The sequence below is a fragment of the Empidonax traillii genome, unplaced genomic scaffold (assembly GCF_003031625.1).
Source record: "Empidonax traillii isolate 1590-97213 ecotype Southwest subspecies unplaced genomic scaffold, ASM303162v1 scaffold178:size2223814, whole genome shotgun sequence".
NCBI classification, from domain to species: domain Eukaryota; kingdom Metazoa; phylum Chordata; class Aves; order Passeriformes; family Tyrannidae; genus Empidonax; species Empidonax traillii.
In genome coordinates this window covers 743,452-765,362 of record NW_020955371.1, presented here as the reverse complement: position 1 = coordinate 765,362, position 21,911 = coordinate 743,452, and the positions used below count along the sequence as shown (strand labels likewise).

The 21,911-nt window shown below is 38.3% G+C and overlaps 1 protein-coding gene across 3 annotated transcripts in view; it reads left to right on the top strand.

Moving 5' to 3' along the window:
• Nucleotides 1-21,504, top strand: part of WDR37 (WD repeat domain 37) — a 44,046-nt gene extending 22,542 nt beyond the window's left edge. For all 3 annotated transcript variants that reach the window (XM_027886147.1, XM_027886144.1, XM_027886145.1), the window contains 6 exons: nt 1,526-1,602; nt 3,348-3,585; nt 4,118-4,259; nt 15,929-16,063; nt 16,737-16,851; nt 18,336-21,504. In XM_027886147.1, coding sequence (XP_027741948.1) covers nt 1,526-1,602; nt 3,348-3,585; nt 4,118-4,259; nt 15,929-16,063; nt 16,737-16,851; nt 18,336-18,467 — 839 coding nt within the window. In that variant the 3' untranslated portion in view covers nt 18,468-21,504. The remainder of the gene's footprint in view (nt 1-1,525; nt 1,603-3,347; nt 3,586-4,117; nt 4,260-15,928; nt 16,064-16,736; nt 16,852-18,335) is intronic.
• Nucleotides 21,505-21,911: the final 407 nt, after the last annotated feature.

Genomic DNA, 21,911 nt, shown 5'->3' with positions numbered 1-21,911 from the left:
GGTACTACTGAAAGGCATTTAAAGAATAATGCAGTCATCAGGCACAGTCAGTACAGGTTCCTGTTTAACTAATTTGATGTCCTTCTAGGATAAGATCACCCTCCTAGTGGATGAAGGGAAGGTGGTGGTTGTAGTTTCTCCAGTTTTTAGTAAGAGTTTTGATGCTATCCCTTGCAACATCCGTCTGGACAAGTTGTCTGGTTTTGGGGTGAGCAGGTTCACGATGTGCTGGGTGAAGAGCTGGCTGAGGGGCAGAGCTCAAAGGGTTGTAGTGAATGGGGCTACATCTGGCTGGTAAAGGGCACCAGTTCCTTGGGGATCGGTTCTAGGGCCAGCCCTGTTTGACTGATTTGTCAGCAATCTGGATGCAGGAGCTGATTGCACCATTAGCAAGTTTGTTGATGACACCAAACTAGGAGGGGCTGTTGACCCTCTTGAGGGACAGTAGGCCTTGCAGAGGGATCTGTGTAGGTGGGAGCATTGGGCAGTGATTAGTGGGATGAAATTTAACACGTTCAAATGCTGGATTCTGCACTTATGACAAAGTAATGTTGAGCACAGGTATAAAATGGGAGAGGAATGGTGGGAGAGCAGCCTTGCAGAAAGGGCTCTGGAGGTGCTGGTTGACAGCAGGCCTGATGTGCCTCTGGTGTGCCTGGGCAGCCCAGAGAGCAAACCTCATCCTGGGGATGCATCAAGCACATCACAAGCAGGTGGACAAAAGAGGTGCTTGTCCTGCTGTATTCAGCATTGGTGTGCCCTCTCCTGGAGAACTGTGTGCAGTTCTGGGCCCACAATTTAAGAAGGATAGGAAGGTCCTTGGATGAATCCAGAGGAGACCAGCAAAGCTGGTGAAAGGGCTGGAAGGCATGTCCTGTGAGGAGCAGCTAAGGACTTTGGGCTTGACTGTTTTGGAGAAAAGGAGCCTGAATGGCAACCTCATTGCTCTCTACAGCTTCCTGAGGAGGGGAGTTTGAAACGGAGATGCTGAACTCTCCTCCCTGGGATCCAGCAATGGGATGCATAGAAAGGGTTCAAAGCTGTGCTGGGGAGGGTCAGACTGGACATTAGGAAGTATTTCTTTACCAAGAGGGTGTCCAGGCACTGGAACAGGCTTTCTAGAGAGGCTGGCATTTGGACAATGCCCTTAACAACATTCCTTAACTTTTGGTCAGGTCTGAAGTGGTCAGGGAGTTGGACTGGATGATATTACATATTGGAATAACACAGATTCTCATCTTCTGATGTGTAGTATTTAAGTGGGAGTTTCATTGTAGGAGTGATTAATTTGGTAGCTATTTATATTTTGCAAAATGACTTTTAGTTCTTAATCAGTACTGAAGCCAGGAGAGTAACTGTTGATGCTGAGACTTGCTTACCATAAATTTTATAATGATACCTGTTAAAAAAAGATGAAACACAGACAGTATTACCAAATGTAACGTTAAAGCTTGTTTTTATTTCCCGTAGAAATGCTCTTATTTATTGTCTCTCTCTTTTTTTTACCTCTCTTCTCCCTGTGCAGCATCTGGAGACCAGACAGCTCACATCTGGAGATACATAGTACAGTTACCTACACCTCAGCCAACTGCAGACTGCAATGTAAGCAATCAACTAACTGCAACTAAACTAATTGCACAGCAATTTCATCAGATACAGGTTTTATGATAAGACTGAATGTTAGATTTACACATAATTAAAAAATTACATGATTTCAGGATTGCCAAAGGTGGGATTTTAAGGTTTTAGTTTAACAGCTATATTTCAGCCTTTCTTTGAAAATAGACTTGCTTCACGTTTTCAAAGGTGTGTGGTGCAGAATAGAATTTGCAGCTGCAAGTGCATTAATTCACTTCTTTTTCAAGGTAGTAAATGTGTAAGTAAATTAAGATGAGTAATTTTTTTGGCAATAATTCAAATTATAAATAATGAAGCTTGTTTTAAACTAGTTAAATTCTTGTACCTTTACTTATTGAAGCACCCGTGTTAGCTGTAGTTGCTTTGAATTGAAAACTGCTCATAAAGACTTGTTATTTTGGCATTTATTTGATTGTCTCTTTTTTGATTTGAACTTACCAGCACACATCACACTATCTGTTGTTGTTGTCCCCAGGCCTTTATTTAGTCAGTCTTTACTTTAGACTGGCTTTTTTACTTTAAAGTACCCTTACAAAAATGTAAAGGCAAACATAGGTTATAGCATGAGCTTCTCAGTAAGCTAAATAGGGGCAAATAGGTGGCTGTATAATATGAGATAGATTTCTGAATGGAAAATATTTGATTTCGCATTTCCACTTTGAGAGAACAGTACAAATGTTATCTTTTTCACATCCATATAACATAAAACAAAAATGGTTTTGTCTTGTGTAAGTGAAAAAGAGGTTCAGAGACTGATGTTTCATGGTTGGCAAAAGAATTTGTTTTGCATCCAGTTTACATCAGCACTGCATGATGACTGTGTACTGACCAACAGACAAATATTGATGTAATGATTTGATTTTAGTGGATGAAAATATGTCTGTAGATGACTGTCTTCCTGAAGATTAAAATAGTCAGTGTCCTGTTAGATGCTTCTACCCTTAAAAACTGAAAGGGAAAAAGTCCCTTGATAAATATGCTGCAATGAGACTCTAGGGTAAAACAGTAAGGGAATATAAAAAACCTTACCAGATAGTAAAAGGGACAGATACTCAGAGCTAAACAGTTCAGAGGAGATTTTAAAATGAAGTACAATCATAGAATGAAGTATAATCATAGAATCATTTAGATTAGAAAAAAAACCTCTTAAGATCATCAAGTCCAGCTGTTAACCCAGCACTGCCAAGTCCACCACTAAACCATGTCTTTAAATGACACATCTACATGTCTTTTAAACACCTTCAGGGATGGTGACTCCACACTTCCCTGAGCTACCTGTTCCAGTGCTTGACAACCTTTTGGTGAAGAATTTTTTCCCAACAGCCAATCTAAACTTCTCCCAGTGCATTTTCTTTTGTTCTATTGCCTGTTACTTGGAAGAAGAGGCTGACTCCCACCTTACTGCAGCCTCCTTTCAGATGGCTGTAGAGAGCGATAAGGTCTTCCTTTAGATTCCTTTTCTCCAACCCAAACATCCCTCAGCTGCTCCTCATAAAGTGGTTAAATTAGTATTTAAAACTGCAATTAACTCACTGGTTAAATTCCTTCAACTAAGTTTGTGATAGTGAGTACCTGAATAGGCCGGATGCTGCCGAATTAAGTTGCACACATTCAATTTGAGGGAATTGGGAAGCATTTACACTGCAAAATGTAACTTTGAGACATTCCTCCCCTTCTGCTCTAAATCTTTTTTCTCTTGCATTTTATAGCAAGTGACTGGAGAAGACGAAGTTGAGTTCTCAGATAAAGATGAACCTGATGGAGATGGGGATGGTTCCAGTGATTGCCCCACTGTCAGAGCCCCCTTAACTTCACTGAAAAGCCATCAAGGAGTGGTCATAGCAGCTGACTGGCTGGTTGGGGGGAAGCAGGCAGTGACAGCATCGTGGGATAGGACAGCAAATCTGTACGATGTAGAGACTTCTGAACTTGTCCATTCTCTTACAGGTATTTGTTCACTCACAAAAAATTAAATTGGTGGTTTGTTTTTATATGTGGGATTATTTGTAGATACAAAAACATTGGGGAAAATAATTTGTTTCTCTGGAGCACAACATGAGTGTGTACAAGACTGAAGGTGCTGCTCAATGCTGTAGTAGTTTCTAAAATTACCACCTTGTAAATCCCCCAAGCATGAATTTGTCTTCTTTTAAGCTTGTGATTTAACCAATGAAAGTAGCTGTTTTTAAACTGAATGTACCCAAATTCTAGTTCTTGCAAAATGCTTTTGCTGTGTTCAGGGCATATAAAGCAGCAATAACCTACACTACTTGGTGTGGAATGAGTAGTGATTTTTTTTTTCCCTTCGAATACAGTCCCAAACTTTTACAGCAGTAGTAATGTTAAAGTTCAGAATGATTACTGTTCTTCTCAATTTGGGGGAAAAAAAGAAAAAAATCATCAGCATTTCATTTCAAATGTATGTGGAAATGAAAAATCTTATTTTCATTGCCTCACATGTTCTCATCTGTGGTTGTAGGGCACGACCAAGAGCTCACGCATTGTTGTACACATCCCACCCAGCGTCTCGTGGTGACATCATCCCGCGACACAACCTTCCGCCTGTGGGATTTCAGAGATCCTTCTATCCATTCTGTGAATGTCTTTCAGGGCCACACAGAGTAAGTGGCAGCTCCTTCACAGGTTTTTACAAGTTCCAAAAGTGTAAATGTATTTAGTTGTTAATCTGAAAGAAGCTGTTCCACTGGTTTTTTTTGGATTATTAAGTTCATTCCTGTTCTGTGGGGGTGACTTTCACAGAAACGCCTGTCATCCTTCAGATGTAACACAGCAGTAGTTAATTTCCCAAACAGCAGCCAGGGCTCTTGGTGTGATACTGCTTATGTGATAAGTCTCGATAAAAGTTGTTACAATTAAAGGTGATTTAAGGTACGAGCTTGTTTTTGGCATTGATTAGGTCTGTAGTTTGGGGTTATTGTGTTGGTGCAGTGGATCAAGCAGATTGCCTCTGCGTGCCATGATACTCAGTGTGAAATAAAGGTTACTTCTTTGGAACCAGTGGACCAAAAAGCAGGATTAATTTTTACCCTTTAAAGTTTCTAATTTGTACAAAATCCAAGAAATTAAAGTAGGGACACTGATAGCTGTGTTCTGTCAAAACAGTGATTTTGATGTAACATTTTTAGTTACCAGTTTAGGCTAATGTTATTATACTGACTACTGTTGAAGAGGGACAAATGTAGTCCTGAGAATCTGTTACCTTTCTGTTTATCTGAGTTTTGATACGTGGAAAGTGCAGGAATAACTTGGAAATACATTACCCAAGGAAGCAAATCTTTTTTTAAGGCTTCAGAACTTTAGACTTTAGAGCTTGACTGTTCCAGGAAAAATTTCACCTCTCGTCTTCAGAATAAAAGATAATTGTTAATCCTCGCACAAAACAAAACACACAAATATTTATTCACATTTATATTTTTTGTTAAATCAAATGTGTAATTTGCATAATGACTGAGTTTCAGTATCTACTTTTTTTTCTACTGACTAACGCATATATAAAGTAAAACCTCTTCAACTTCCCCTGCACCAGGCTCCTCATCTTACTAAATTATTTGGTGCATCCTAATCATCCTGTGTAAGTAGACATCTTCTCCTGGTGGAATAATAACCTTGATTTTGTGGCCTGCATCCTAGAATTGTTTCATGCCATCACTTTTGTACTCTTCTGTCACTTTTTTAGAATGACTTGTAAAAATTGGCAGGTTTTGTATCCAATTGGTGTTTGCACTTTTTTTTTTTTTTTAATGATCTAATTAACTTCGTTTTCCCAGGACATTTTTTCAGAGAAAGGATCAAAAGTGACATTCATATTTTTCCATATGTTTGCTGATACCAGCTGATGTTGGTCTGGGGTGATGATGCAGACTGAAAAAGCTGTTAGCTGGTGTTTTGGCCTCCATTGCTGAGACCTACAAGCTAGCAGGGCATTTATTTTTTATGAATGGAATAGACCTTGTGCAACCTCTTCAGTAACTCTTATTCCAGCTTTTAATCATCTTCATATTTGTGTTTGTTATATCACTTGTCTCCATTTTGTTCTTTGAATGTACGAGTTATTAGTATTGACAGAGGCTTTTCCACCAAATACACCCTAAATTTAAGGGTCTCAAAACTGACTTTACTGTTCAGTGGCTAAGGCTGCTGATGTCCCTGTTCTGTTGGGGAGGTGATTCTTTTACTGAAGGCGAGTATTTCACTGAGGAGTGCAGTCAGAGCAGAGAGGGGGGGTGGTTTTTTGGCAGTTGAGGGATTTTATTTTTGGGCCTTTACTGTACTGCCTTTTGGCAAAATATTTTTAAATTTCTCTCTAATCAATGCTATGACAGTGTCCTCACGTTAAGCTGCATAGAAGAAATTGTTTTATCTGTTGACTGGGAAATGCATGCACGCAAGAATTTTTTTTTTTGGCTTTCCTGAGTGTCTCTTTGAATAATTTGCCAAGCTTTTAATATTTTGATAGGCCCTTGGCATCAGTTCTGTAAACTGGATGTTACAGTCATTAACACTGATGATTTAAAGTCCTCAACCATAGGTTTTAACAGCCTCTGGCTGAGCAGCACCTGATGAGGAGCTCATAGAGCAGCTATTTTTTCCCTGTGTATTTCACCAGATCAACTCTTAATACGTTAAACCAATATAATTAGATGCCAAACATCTCAATCATGAGGCCAACATGCCGTGTTTTTTGTGTACTGCAACACAAAATCTTATTCCATCCGAAATTCCTTCTCACTGGGGCTGCACAGCGCGCCCTGGCCGGCAGGTGTCAGCACTGTTCCACTGTGTGAGGGTCTGGTGGCTGAAGAATTTGGGGAGGGTGTAATTCCAACTTCCTTTTATTTTATGTGTTAGAGTGAAGATTTAGTCAAAATGGCTCATTTCTGTCTTAAAATTATAACTGATGCTGATGTGTTTAGAGAAAAAAGAATCCTGTTACATGCAGAGTATGATTATATAAAGCTAATTGACATCAAAAAATGAAAATCATTTCTGTGTGTTGTCATGTACTATAATGTCCTGTCAAAGGCAGTGTATATTTTTTATCTATAAGAGATTATTTGTATCTTAAGTGGACTAAGGAATCACTTATTATTTTGGTGACCTGAGCATATAGCTTCTTGATTAGGAGCAGAATGTTTCTTATGGTCTACTTTTGTGACAATTTAAAAAAATAAATTCTCTTCCAGTAAGGCCAAAAGGAATCATTGTGATTGACACGTCTGTCTTGAGCTTCTTGCATTGACAACTGTTTGAATTAGGAGGCATTTTGGGGAGAATTGCCAACTGTGCGTGAGGTTATTTCAGTGACAAAGATTCCAACTTATTTCTTGGTAAATTCTTTACATTGTTTATTGCGGTGTTTAAATAATTTCCCTGTTAAACTTTTTGTGCCTCCCTCGTCTGAGTTTGTCTAGCTTCAGTTTCTGTCTTCTGATTTTTATCTTGAAGAGCTTTGTTTCCTGTATTTTCTTCTGTACAAATTGCCAGTTCTTATTAACAAGTTACCTGTTTTGCCTTAAAGTATGTTTTTGAATATATTTTGAAATTTATGGACCAATATAGTACCTTGATAGTACATTGGCACTTCAAGCAAGCTGAGTCTTTGAAGTCTTTTTCGAAGTTGCATCTGCCTATGGAAGTTTCCAGATCTGTGAACATTGCTTGATCACATTTTTCATATATACGACTGTTTCAGTTCAGTACATGACTTGTTTGCCTGTGCCTTGCTCACATAGTCATAAAAATACCTTGTCACATTTAGTTTTAGGTTTGCCACGTTCATCTCACTTACTTATTATCTAGTGATTAAAAAAATAATGAAATGGTATGAGAATAAGGCTGATGTTTGTCTAAATATAAATCTTTGTTATTGTCTGGTTTTGTGTGTGTGCAGCAAAAGGAATTTGTATTACTAGTCACATCCCTCAATGAGGAGTTTAACAGAGCCCTGGGAAAAGGTTAATCTACGTTATAATCCACACACTAACTTGTTGCATGCTAACTAAATTGGTGTCATGAGTTAAAGCCTCCAAGAGTTATACTGGGGACTCAAATTCCAATACATTTTTTTCAGCATATTCTGCTTTGAATTACATGTTTGCAAATATATAGGAGCAGCTGTTCTCCTACTGAGAAATTTTTTCATTCAGTGGTTATTGATTAGAACTCTTCAAATTGAACTAAGGTTTTGTTTTGAAGAGCAAAATGGTTCTGGCATCTACTTGGCAATTTTCATTCCAGCTTCTTTTCTGTTTTTATTTGCCAGTGCTTGCACAGCCATGTCTTGTTGGGGCTGTGAAGGCCTTTCTTTTCCCAGCACAGTGACCTAGTTTAATGACCAGTGTTGACATGCTCTTGCATATGTGCTTGATGAGATTTTTTTTGTGCCTTAAAGTACTCTGCATGTGCTTGATATGTGGAGCCTTCTAAAACATTCGTGTTGGAAATCTTTACCATTTGTAGCTTAAAAAAAAAAATCTTAGTCTGTACAGGTCAAATACTTAACAGATTTTATTAATTTGTTCTGACAATTCAGTAACACTGGAAGTAAACTGGCAACAGAATGCTTATTAGCTAGTGGATTTCTATACAGCTTTTAAACTGAACAGTGCTTTTGCTGTGTATTTGTAGTAAGCTGATGCTTATATGCAGCTGATTAATTACTTGGTAAATAATAAAGGGTTTTGTTTTGTTTAGTGACTGTCGAAGGTACACAGTGGTTGGGGACATCTCTCTTGAAAGGCTTGAATAAAAATATGCAAGGCTTCTAAGTCTATATTGCAAATACCATCCTTCAAAGAATAAGATGATGTCTTAAGAAGCAGCTTTGGGTTGGTATCCCGAAGTGAATACCCTTTGTTAATGCTTCTTGATTGTTCAGTGTATAGTAATGTACCACCTTGTCTGGGCGATTAAGTGCATTTTTGGCTTAAAAAGAAATAAAAATTTGACGGGTACTTTTGACCTAGCCTGAAAAAAATTACAAAATTTGTTTACTGCTTTTCAAACTTACTGATCTTCATGGCTAGGTTGAACCAGTGCATCAAGTGTGAATGTGTGTTAGCTGTGGACTCTGTATCTTTGTGTTACTTCCTGAGAAAACTCAGAGAAAAATTGCTTAAAGTGAGTCTTGTGTTATTTCTTACAAAGAGCTGAGCAAGCTGGCCTATAGCTCTTTTGGACTACAGCATATTCCTTCTTCTTTCACTCTGGTTATGTGGCTGTAGGAGACCAGAAGGGAAAGTTCCTGTTCATTTGCTGCTTGAATGTCTCTGAATATGCAGCTGGATAGTAAGTTGTGCTTCATCCAGAGAACTTTGAATTTAGAGAGCTGCAAATATGCAACTTTTTATTTTCAAACTCCTACACTTGCTGGAAAATCTCAATTAAAAAATGTAAAAATGATTAAGCAGCTGCTGATTAGGATGCAGGGCTGAATTCTGGCATTTAGTGAACTGAGAGTTAATGTCAAAATGGCATTGCATTTCGAGAGACTAATAATTGCATTAGTTTAGTGGACACTCAGCTTTGCCAAGGTCAGCTGGCTTTCCCAGATTCTTGATTCTGCAAGATTTAATTCTCATACCTTTTATGTGTCTGTCTTGAATATACTATTCTTGAAAGAGCAAGTCATGGAGGGGGGAAAGACCTTTTCTTCAGGCAGTGATGTCAGTAGACCTCCCTGTTGGAACGTAGTCTTGTTCTAGATGTGCCCAATATTGCAAGGTCACTGTTACGTATTTCTATTCAGCCACATTTTCTTGGTGAAGTTAAAGCGTGTGCAGATGTAGTTCTAAAAGTGCAAGGTTTGCACCTTTGACTAAAAGCTGTGCTTGTGCTTTTAGTCAAAATTTTGTGCCAAACAAAACGTAACAAGTTGGAAGCTATCAGTGGAGTTTGACCAGTTTAAAGCATCTGTTCTTTTCAAGATAGGCCTGTTTTTGCTTCAGCTATTAATGTGATCAGTGATGCTTTGTCTACCATCTTTCTGTTGTTTCTCATCAAAGAGTGCCTTAGGCATTCACCATGTGTGGATATCTCAATCCAGCTTCTGTAAGAAGTGCAAAATTTTTGTGATGAAACATTCAGTTTTCTCCCCAAGCCTCACTGATTAACTAGATGGTTCTTATATTGCTGTTAATATTTCTACCTGCTGTGGGTTTCTTTTCCTCTTACATTTAATTGAAAAAGGCTCCAAACTTGTGTTTCGCACATTGTTCTGATCCCACATTTGCATGTTGAATATTCTATAAGTGAAGATTATAGTCTGGACTTGAAGCTTCAGGGTAATTATTTTTTTTTATGCTTTCAAAGCATCTGAACATATTTCAAAACCTTTTTGGTTTACATTTATTACATGCATGTAACTGAGCATGATAAGGATTCAACAGTTTTCTTAGCCTTGTTAGCAGCCTTAATAGCTGATAGGTCAGGCATCCAGCTTTGAATTTTTCTCACTTCCCGTGCTGTTCACTTCTTTGTCAGTCTGTCAGGACAGACTGGGGCCAGCATGTTTTACATGCCTTCAGCCCATCCTACTTACCTCTCTTTGCTCTCTTGCACAGCTTGAATATGACATTATCTCTTCTAACCTTCCCCAACCCAATGATGAAGTTGCCAAAGTGCCAGAAAAAGCAATTCTTTATGTTCTTGAACCTTTTCTGGTGTCATTGGTGAACTCCTCAAGGCAAAAATGGCTTCCTAATTAACAGAGAAACAATAAGAAATTGAATAATCTACTCCTTAAGGTATAAGACTAAGTGCTTAAAAGCTAAAAGAAAAAAGTATTTTGTTTTGGGGTGTGGGGTATGTAACATGCAATTTGATTGCACTCAGTGTTAGCCATTAGGGTTTTGTCAGTTGCTTTAAAAAAGATGTAGATGATAAATCTGTATCCAATTGCTTTTGAGTACTTTAAGCTTCACTACAATGGATGGAAAGAATCTTAATTCCATTCTTGAATTTATGCAGTAAAAAGTGCTATGATTTTTTTTTTTTCAACTGACCCACAGAAGAGGTTTGTAAGAGGGTCCTTTCTTTGTATTCTATCTGGAGCTTAGATAACATATACAGCAGTAGTGCAGAGATAAATGTGATGGAATTGATTTAAAAATATTTGCACCTTAACTAATTTACTAACTTGCCACTGAGTAATCCTCATAAAAGCTAGTTACTATTTTCATTGCTGTATGATTTTATTAAGATTGTGAGAAAGGGAGACTGGCAATTTTCTGTAAATGTCATGAAACACATGTCTCTGGAATACACATTGTTGATTTAAATGCTAAAAAAAAATGACTCGAGTGCTAACAGTCATCTCTGAATTCCCTCCTTTTCCCTTCTGTGTTAATTCCTGGAGAAGAGAAGGCTCAGGGGGGACCTTATCACTCCCTACAGCTACCTCAAAGGAGGTTGTAGCCAGGGGGGGCTTGACCTCTTCTCCCAGGCAACCACCAACAGGACAAGAAGACATAGTCTTAAGCTGCACCAGGGGAGGTTTAGGTTGGACATTAGGAAGAAATTCTTCACAGAAAGGATGATCAGACATTGGAATGGGCTGCCCAGAGTGGTTGTGGAGTCACCATCCCTGGAGGTGTGTAAGGAAAGACTGGACGTGGCACTCAGTGATGCAGTCAAGTTGACATGGTGGTTTTCAGTCCAAGGTTGGACTCTGATCTCAGAGGACTTTTCCAACCTAATTGATTCTGTGATTCTGTAATTCCTTCATGGTTCATTCTTACTGTTTCTCAAGTTGGAGAAAAAGGCTTTGCTGATATTTGGATATAAATCCACAGGCAGACTTTGGCAATTATATGTGTAGCTCCTCCTGGGATCAAATGCTTTTAGCCCTTCTGAAACCTGAATGCACTCAAATGTGGAGGTCCTGGTGTTCTCCTTACCTGGAACTCCTGTGGCCAACGACAACTCCTTGTGAGATGGGCAGCCTGTTGTTCGTGTCTGGAGGTTTTAAACACAGGTCCTGGCTTCCCCTCAGGCTGCAGATGGCTCAGTGTGGGGATACACTTTGTTCCCCTGGTGCAGGAAGTGTCATCATAAATAGAAATTCCTTTAGGTTTTGGTTCTGAATTTTCCACCTTGAAACAAGAGACCCATATTTGAGTGCTCAAACTTTGCTGTTTACCTACAATATGATGTACCTTGAATAAATTTATCTGAAAACTCTGGTTTTGTCTATTTTCATCCCACACCCAGACTGATGTGTGTATGTAGATGCCTTTTCAAGGGTGCAAAAACATATTGTCTCCCAGCATTCAATGGCAAATGCCGTTTTAGGTTGCAAATCAAAACAGAAAGAGCAGTGTTAACTTCTTTTTTTGGTGCATTGCCAGCGAGGGTTCTGCATCAGCATTTCATGGTCCAACATTTCCAACGTGTTTTTTCCTTTCCCCCCTTCCCCTATGTGTGAAATTTCAGCAGATTGTTATGCAAAACAGTTTTGTGTCTCAGTGTGACTGGGGAGACAGCTGTTCGGCCTAATGAGGAGTGCGAGCACCGCGGTATTTCTGGTGATTGAGACCCACGGAGGGAGCAGGATGTGCGAGGCCAGGCAGCGGTGTGTGGTGAGGAAGTGCCACGCTGTCAGCTGGAAGTACACGCTCGGCTGCTCCCTATGACAAGATAAATGAGTTTTGCTGGGGTTTGGCGGAGGCTGAGGCTTTTTTGGAGAATGGTTGTAGCACACCAAACTCCCTGTGGGACCCACAGTTTGAAGTGTCATAAGACTGCTTCCTCTTTGCCTGTTTTGGTTTTTTTTTTTTTTAATGTCCTACAATACCTGTCATCTTTTTGAGTTATTAAAAACCTAATGTCTTCTAGCATTCAATTAACATGGGGTCTGATGATCTTTTGTTGACACTTTTTATTAATTTAGTCAAGGGGATGTTAACCAGAGTTTTATCTGGGTTAGAACAAACTGAAGACTAATACAAACAGAAATTGAATGTAGCCACATGAAAATTAGGGAAAAGGCTTTTAATTTTTGTGATATGGATGGGGTTAGGGCGGCAATACTTTTGAAAGGTTATTTGTGTATTGGCAGCTCTGTTAACTCCTTTCTTCTCACACAGACTTTGCTTCCCTTTCCCCCTTTAGCTGAAGTCCTGTTTTAGTTTATAAGTAGAAAGTGGCTTTTATTCTTGTTGCTATTTTGTTTTAATTAAAACAAACAAACAAAAAAAAACCAAGAAAAAAATTGGTGAGATTAGGAGATACCTCAGTGTGGAACAGCGGAGGACACAAAACATGATCTGTACTGTGTAAGATTTATGAGCTCAGCACTTGCTTGTTTTCTTAAGTCAGTAGCGTTGTGCATGTTTTTGAATTTACATGTCTGTGTTTTTTTAAATATGAACTCAATATGTTCCACTTTATTTAAAAAAAAACCCAAACAACAAACCAGCCAAAAAACCACTTGGTCTTTACTCAGATGACAATGAAGTGCTGATAACCCTCCCTAGAGTTGTCAGGTTTGTGAGAATGATACTGCTTTGGCCTTTCTAGACTTGTTGTTAAGTCACATAAAACTTGCAATCTTATTTTGAAAATGAGATATATTTGAGAATTGAATCAAGTGGATCTACAGGTTCTCCTAGAAGAGTCTTGTTTCATTTTGTTAAAAGCACAGTGTTTGGGAAATGTTATGCAGACATCCATGTACTGTTTGCTTTGGAACTGGGGCCAAAATCCCTGATCATAAACAGTAAAAATTGCAAAGCTCCATATGTAAAAAGCCATTTCCATAGTCACATGTGCTTGCAAATAATGCACATCCCAGCCTGCAGTGCCTTACAGGGACAAACTGAGGGTGGACAGAGGGCTAAGACCACTAAACACCTTTGAAGTTGTCAGTGAAACTACACCAGCAACCTTCCCTTTGCCTTGCTATCACTTTCTATCCCTGTTGCCAGAGAGTTACAGCAGAAATGAATTGCATTTTTATTTTACAAACTTTTTCCTTTGTGTATGCAGTAATATCTGAATGGATAAGCTGAAAACAGTACAGAAAAGGATTTTGTTATCTTTTGAGAGTCTTCATTTTACAGGAGCAGGAAGGGCTAAACTAACCTAGGGCTGACATTCTGTTCTCATGGCAATAGTTCTGAGTGTTTTCATTTTAAAAATTATAAATCTAAGGATTAGAGAACTTTATGTAGTCAAAGAAACCATGTTTGAAAGTGATAAGTGATAAAGGAGAACCAATATGAGATCAAAGAAGCTGGAAAGCTGTTTAAAGTTTTGAAAAAGAAAGCACACAGAATTGGAGGGTTATTTTAAGACAGTTTCACAACATATTCCAGCTGTAATTGGAATAAAATGTACGATGGGAAAACAGATCAGATGTGTTTGTTGGCAGCACAGTACTAAAGCACAGTATATTCACTCACCTGGAGAATTTTGTATGACTTGAATTCCTTATACTGTTGTGTACAGGGAAGTCTCCCAATGTGTGTGCAAATTAGAGAGATTGAATAGAGAATTTTAATCTTAAGAACAGTATTTCAAATGTGTTGCAGCATTATAGAGTTAAGGGAAAGCCTGAAATATTTTTCTGAGGTATTTTGCAGCTTGTGTAAAGAGCTAGTGAGAAGAGAAATGCAGATGCTGGTAAGTTTACAGGAGGTTGGGCTGGTAGAAGACAAGTCTGGTGCTAAGAAATGCCAACTGTGTTGTGCAGTAACTCGAACTACATGAGTGAGTTTTCTTCCCAAATGCAAAGGTGCCTTATGAAAGAGATTTAGTAGTTGTAGCCTTCATGTGTGTTTTAACTTTTTGACTTCTGGCTCATAAAGTACAGAAGATTAGTCAAAGACCTCTTGGTTCTTATTGTAATCATCTCCCTGGTAGCTTAGCTGCACTCTAATAATGCATTAGGAAACTTGGTATCATGAATAAAGTGGGCCTTCATCCTAATTAAATCTTAATTTGGTGTCAATTTAAATTAAGAGGCTTGCATAAACTGGTCCATTGTGACCTGGCTTGTGCTAATCTCAATCAGAAGCTTGGATAGGACATGAATTCAAATTTCTGCAGAACAACAAAAGTGACAGCAACAACTGACAACTTAAATTAAAATTACTAAATTCTAAGAAATTGATGTGCGTGACCCAAGTTACAAGATAGGTCATTAAATCAAATCCGTAGAAACGGAGTTGAGAAGCCTTCCCTAATGATTGTAGGGAGAGACAGAAGTGCTTTGTTAGTACATTATGTGGGCAGAAAATAACTGGTTATGGGTTGGGAATTCACACAATTACCACGAAAGAAGTAGTAAAAAGCTTTTAATTGAAGTAAAGGTAAAAGATTAAAATAACCCACCATAGACTAATCATGAAAACTGGTCATTTGAGCCCAGCAGCATACTGTCTTCTGAAAATATAAAATACAAAGATAATAAAATTCTAAAATAAAATTAATTATAGAATCTCTTCTGGAAGTAGTATTTTGGACTTTCAGTTTCTACAAATATTCTCATGAGTCTTTCTGTCACTCCTCTTGTACATTTATAGACATAATGGGTAAAATCTGAAAGAACTGTATGGTCGTGCTTCCTACTACTCTTTGCCATTTTTTCATCTGACTCTCAGACTTATCTGCTTGTAAAACAGGAATAGTAATCACAATTAGAAATTGTTAGATTGCTGTAGTTATTGGCAGTGGAGTTATACTGGAGGCTCTGTGTGTGGATTACAGCATGTTTATGCGTGTGTACAAAATAGCTTCAGCTACACCTCAGGTAGGTATTTGGGATCTCCTTGGTTCCTGTGCAGGGAGTGACAAATACCTGGAGTAGTTGTACGGAAGTCTTTGGATGAAAAGAAAAGAACTTGACTACTGGTCTCAAGACACTTTAGAGGAAGAATGGTACTCTGTATTACTAATTCAGTTTGGGTTGTCTGATAACCCTACTGGACATTAGTGCGGAACTTCAAAAGTGAATTAAGGTTTACATGCTCTTATCAGGATCAGTGTAATATGAAAGATGCCTCCAGAGTGAGTCTCTAGTGTTGGGCTGCTTCTCTTAGCAATTGGAACAGTCGAGCCCTGTTTACCTTAAGTTCATAGCTTCTTGTAAGAATATATTTTCTTTTAATTCAAAAATACCCGCTTGGAGTTTTAATATTTCAGGTTACTTTAATAAGAAAGACATATGTTAAAGAAAACACACAACAGAAACTACAACTTTTAAATCAGATGCTAGTGTAGCAAAGCACTTTAGAGCTTAATGTCTTTCTCTTTACTCCTGATTGTTTAGCACTGTGACATCTGCAGTTTTCACTGTGGGAGACAATGTTGTTTCTGGTAGTGATGACCGTACAGTAAAAGTCTGGGATTTGAAAAACATGAGGTCTCCTATTGCAACAATCCGTACAGATTCTGCAGTCAACAGGTAAGCAGACCTCTGAGTTACTGTTTTTCTTAATTCACACCTTCTTAATTAATTCTTCATTTCTTTCACCTGTGGGAATGCTTCAGAGCTGAAACACAGAGGTTTAGACAGTTTCTTTACCAAGAGGGTGGTCAAGTCCTGGAACAGACTTCCTCGAGATATGGTCGATGCCCCAAGCCTACCAGTCTTGAGGAGGCATTTGGACAATATCCTTAATAACATGTTTTAAACTTTGGTCAGGTCTAAATTGATTAGGCAGTTGGAATAGATGATTGTTGCAGATACCTGCCAACTGAAATAGTCTATTTTATTAATTCACTGAATATACATTTAATTGTAGTCCCTGAGAACGTAAGAATTTGGTAAGAATTTGAGAAAGGTCTGAAATGGTTTTATAAAATGCACATGTAGTCAGCATTAATTTTCAGTAAATACATGGCATTGTTTTTCTGAGTTTTTTTTATATGGGATGCAAATGCTAAGGCTGTTTGAGGATCTGGTACAATAGAAAATACCTTAACGGTTCAATATTTTTTTTCCTCTTTCCATTTGTGAATTCTAACCAGGAAAAATTCAGCCGCGTCCATTCCCATGAGCTTAAATTTGTGCTGTCAAGTTCTATTTGCCAGGCTCATTGTTTTGGGCATAACCTACTTTTGTCTCCTCTGTGCAGGATTAACGTATGTGTTGGCCAAAGAATCATCGCCCTTCCACATGACAACCGACAGGTCAGATTGTTCGACATGTCAGGAGTGCGATTAGCGCGGCTCCCCCGCAGTAACAGACAGGTAACTGGCTATTTATAGCCCTAAATTACGCCTGCTCTTATTTCACACAAGGTTGAAAGCAGGATTTGGGCTCTCCAGCCTAAAAGCTGAACAAATCCTGAGCAACACTTGTCTAAATGAACGCACTGCAGTTGGTTACTGAAAACAACTGACACGCAAACACGAAACATTTTGAACTTTTTAATTGGAATTGCAAATAATGTTTCCAGTGTATTTTGTAATTTTTCTCCTTACTAAAGAAAATGGAAGGAGTGTGTAAGAGCCTTTCAGGTATGTTTTAATGCCTTGATGTGAATTGTGTCGGGAAAGTGGCTCATTATGAGATTTAACGATGGTTTTCTTGTATTTGTGTTTTGGGTTTTTTTAATTACACAGAGTTTAATTTGTTGTATATGCCAGGTTGGATGGGGCTTTGAGCAACCATGTCTGGTGGAAAGTGTCCTTGCCTGTGCTAGATGGGTTGCAACTAGATGATCTGTAAGGTCCTTTACATTCTATGATTTCACGATACAGAAACAGAAGGAAAAAGTGGGGGTCAGTTTTGTGAGCTCACCTTTTACAATTTGGTGATAAATTTTAATTTTTTTCTTTTTCTTCCGTCCTTATGAACGTACATTCTTGATATTTAGTACCACATAATAAACAAGCCTTGCTGCACCCATCAGGCTTTGTGCATCTGTGGTGCTATTTAGCATGGCAAGCATCACTAATGGAGAAAATTTCACTAAGTGAAATTAATTGGATTATGCCACTTCAGTAGGTGTTTTTTGGATTGATTCAGCAGTTCTTGGCAGAATTGAGGAAGGAGCTTTAAGACTTATTTAGTCTATTTTAGGATTTTTCTGATTTAGGGTTTTTTTTAGTTCATTGTAGTCTTGAGGGGTTTTTTGTGTGTATGTGCATGTTTTTTTTTTTCCTTAGTAGTTCCATTCAGACTGATACTACTGAAACCGTGGCCAGTTTATTTATCTATTTATCTATCTATTTATTTATTTAATCTTTTAACTTATGTGTTGGTCAGAATCCTATTTGGGACACTTTTGTTACCATTGGACTTGAACTTCTCCTCAGGGTGATATTCCTCCTGCTATAGTATTATCCCTTCTGAATTATGAACATGATGGACACTTATGCTTGCAGGCTTGTAACAGCGCAGTTGCTGGCAAGTAGTTCAGTATTTTAAGATTGCTTTTATAAATAAAAGTTCTGAAATCACAATTCGATTTGCTTTTGGAAATAAAAGGTAACTAGATAGCAAACACACCTTGGAAAACTCAAAAGTTTAGATGCACCTGTCTTCTGTCTTTTTGTGCTTCTGTCCTTATCAATCCAGTGCTGGATCTTGTAAGGATTAAGGTAACGATGGCTTTAGGATTCTCAATAACTGTTTGTAGAAACTAGGATGAGCACGGGCAAGTTTACCTTGCTGACACAGAGGTCTCCAAACGCCCTGTTGGTAACCTGCTGTCTCCCGCCTGTCACAGGGGCACAGGAGGATGGTTTGCTGCTCCGCCTGGTGTGAGGACCATCCCATATGTAACCTCTTCACGTGCGGGTTTGATCGTCAGGCTATCGGGTGGAACATCAACATCCCTGCGTTGCTACAAGAGAAGTGAAATCCTGAAAGAGTTTCTGCGTTTGTGTCGCCATGGACTTCTACACTTTGGCAGGCTGCTCTCAACACTGGTCTGCTGTCGCTGTAAAAGCTCTTCCGTAAGGGGAGGCTCGAGCAAATGTTGTTCTTGTTACCACGTTGTGCACAGTTTGCATGAGTTGTACAGAAGATGTGATTTTTTTAAAAATTAGTTTGTCTTGTGTATGAACTTTTATATTTTGGCATCCACTGGTCAATATGTTCACTGTTGCATAGAGCACATAAATGTTCATAAATTATTTAGCATTCAGTAGTTACACAGTAGGGCATTACATTTGTGACATAAATGTGAAACTTATGTAATTACTGTAGAGAGTGTATAGCAGTCTGTTATGTTTTTCCATGAATCTACATATCTGCCTTGTGTTAAAAAGAATCTGCAGGGCTAAAACTTTGAAATGAAGTGGGAATTTCACTAGTTGTATGATTGTAAACATTTTCCTGTTTGCATCTGATTTGGAATACTTTTTTTAGTGCTGCGTTATAGTGCAACTTCAACTCCATTTTTATTCCAGTTACTGAAGAAATAGTAGATTTGAGAAGGAGAATGCAAGCAACTTGTGGTGAATATAGACTGCCAGGTTTATATGTAATGCTTTTTTTACTTTTTTTTTTTGAAAAAAGAAAAATATTCATTCTGCCCTTCTTATATAAAGTGATTCTAAAACCTCATTGCATTTCATACTAGCAAAAATCCAGAATATTATAATTCTAATCACTGAAATCTGGTCAAGCAAATTCTGAAGCACTTTAGTTTATAGCTATTGTTATAAACCATTTATGAAAGTTTGACTTTACCAGTGAATGTGAGCTGACCTTTGTAAGAAGGATTACTTCTTTTTGGTGATCTGCCCAGAAAGGAAATAGGTTTTTTTGGGGGTGGTGTTTTTGTTTATGTACTTACAGTGAGCATATTTTCAATTTGTGTTCACTTCCCATATTTTTATTTTGAGCCAGCAATACAAAGCAAATGAGTTCTACCTCAGAAATAAATGATGGTCAAGATTCGTCGAATCTCTCTGTAGCCTAGAAAAAAGCACTTTTGGTCTCTGCCTGAAGTACTGTCTAACAGGAGAGGAAAGACAATCATACTACATGCGATCCTTAAGGTAATTAACACTTAAAGCTAGTGGAGCAATACAGTCTGTAAATATCACCTGTTACCTTTCTGTTCTCAGCCACGACAAGGGCTGCTGCCGTCCCTGTCCTGTTCCAGAAGGGGATAATTAACATAAGTCTCCCTTCTTTCTCCCAAATGATCTTACTCTGGTTTTGCTCCTTACTGTACTTGGCTGTTCTTTGCACTGGCAGTGGGGTGTTACACTGCAGCTGCTGCTGAGGTAAGGAAATGCAGTGGCAGCTGATGCCTTCAAAAGAACAGGAAGGCTGCTTCAGACAGACACCTCTGTTTGGCTAAAGGGAGATGGTGCCCCCATAACTGTCTGACATATCACAGTATAAGATGAAGGGTGAGGGTAAGCCAAAGGTGCACTCTTACAGGGGGAATCGTGGGGTTTATGGTGGGTTGGCAGAAGTATTAGGGGCTTTTATCTCATCATTATGATTTTGTGAAACTATAGCTGTGCTCATGTCCTCTACAGCACTGTTATAATGACGTGAAGACAGTTGTGTTAGCTGGTTCTCCTGTTACCTAACATATATATATGGGCATGGGAGTGCAATGGTATTGGATGATGAGTGCATCAGTGAGGAGCTGTAGGAAAACAGAGGTCCTAGACATAGTTTTGGAGTGTAGCATTAAGGAAGCTCAAAATATTTAATGGAGGATGTATATGTAATATCTTTATAGTACAGGTCCTCATAGTAGTTTGATCCCTTGTTTTTTTCTTTTGTGAGGTTTGTTTTTTTTTTTTTCTTTTTTTTGGATACAAGATGCATACACAGCTGTGCTGGAGTAATCTTAAATACCAAAACCAGTGAGGTTGCACAAAGCAGCTGCAGAGTTTTAAGTCTTCTGCTGATAAGAGTTAAATGATGCTGTCAAAGTTTATTTTCACTTTTTTTTTTTTCTCCTGGGATTTTAGCTCAGGTAAAGCTGTTTAATGTTGAGTTACAGGTTTTATTCCTTAAGAAAAGAAGACTCACTATTTTAGTTGGTGAAAGGAAGAATTTTACAAAGGTTTACGCTGTTTAAAAAAAGAGAGAAATATCTGGTCAATTAAAGCAGTTTCTCCAGCATGGCCTGCATGTAGTATCTTGAGCAATGGCTGTCCTTTATGACCTGAGGTGGGGGAGAGGGTCACTGGTTTTGGTCCTGCTAAAGTGTCTGTTTGAACTTCTCTAATACATATGTAATACAGGACCACTGGACTCTATGCAGTTTAATCATCATTGCTGCAAACTTTTTATATCACCAGAGGGACCATCCTCTGGCACCAGGAATGGGTTATTACATTGTTTCATTTTGAAAAAAAATCAAGCAAACAAGGTGCTAGAGCCACGTTCTTATGAGCAGGCTAATACTTAAATCAGCTGAACACTTAACTATCACGTAGCTTAATTTTATATATTGTACTGAAGGGTGAGCAGAACTACCATTCCCCTTGAAGCAAAACATGTCAGCAGTGGTGAATAATACAACATTGACTTAAGATGTGGAAAGCATTTCATGGCTTTTAATGTTTTAAAGAGTGTTTCTCAGCACTGAACAATGTCCAGCATTTCATAAAATGGAGGAAAGTTGCAGTTAAAGTTTCAGTATTGTGCAGGATTTCACAGAAAACTCATCACTGGGCAAAACCAAGCTTCTGTGTCTTTCAAGCAATGCACATCAGTTTTCACAAAGTTTCTGTATAATTTACAGTCATAAAGATCTGGAATGAAACATCTTATTTGTTGCCTAAGTCTGTGAAAACTACCTTTTGGGGAATTTATAAGTTATGTGGAACCACTTTTTATTATTCTGCTAATTTGTTTTTAGATGTAAAATGTTTTTCTTCATTACAATTCAAAATGCATTAAAACATTCAACAATTTTTTTTTGCAAGTTGCTGTTCTTCTGTGTTGCATTAAGGTTGATGTCAGTATTTCACATGTTAGTAGTCAAAGGATCTTCCTATCCACATTCCACTCTTTTCTACTCAAAAGGATTGTTTCTGCGGCATTGATGAGCACAGCTCCTCTGGAAAAGAGGGACAAGTCTGTTTACTACAGCAGGAGTTCTGTAGTGCTAATGGTCATGCTGCCAGTAAGGTATCTACAGAGAAAAGGTGCTCAGGCCAGTTCTGTATGGAAAGGAATTGTAATTGCATTTTGTTACGCAAAACTGTCCATGTGACTTTTCGCAGCGCTCTACAAATTGACTTTTTAAAATTAAATCTAAACCAGGTTTTTTAATATGGGAATTTTTTTGTATGTTTAGAATACAGCAAAAGTGTTGCAAGAC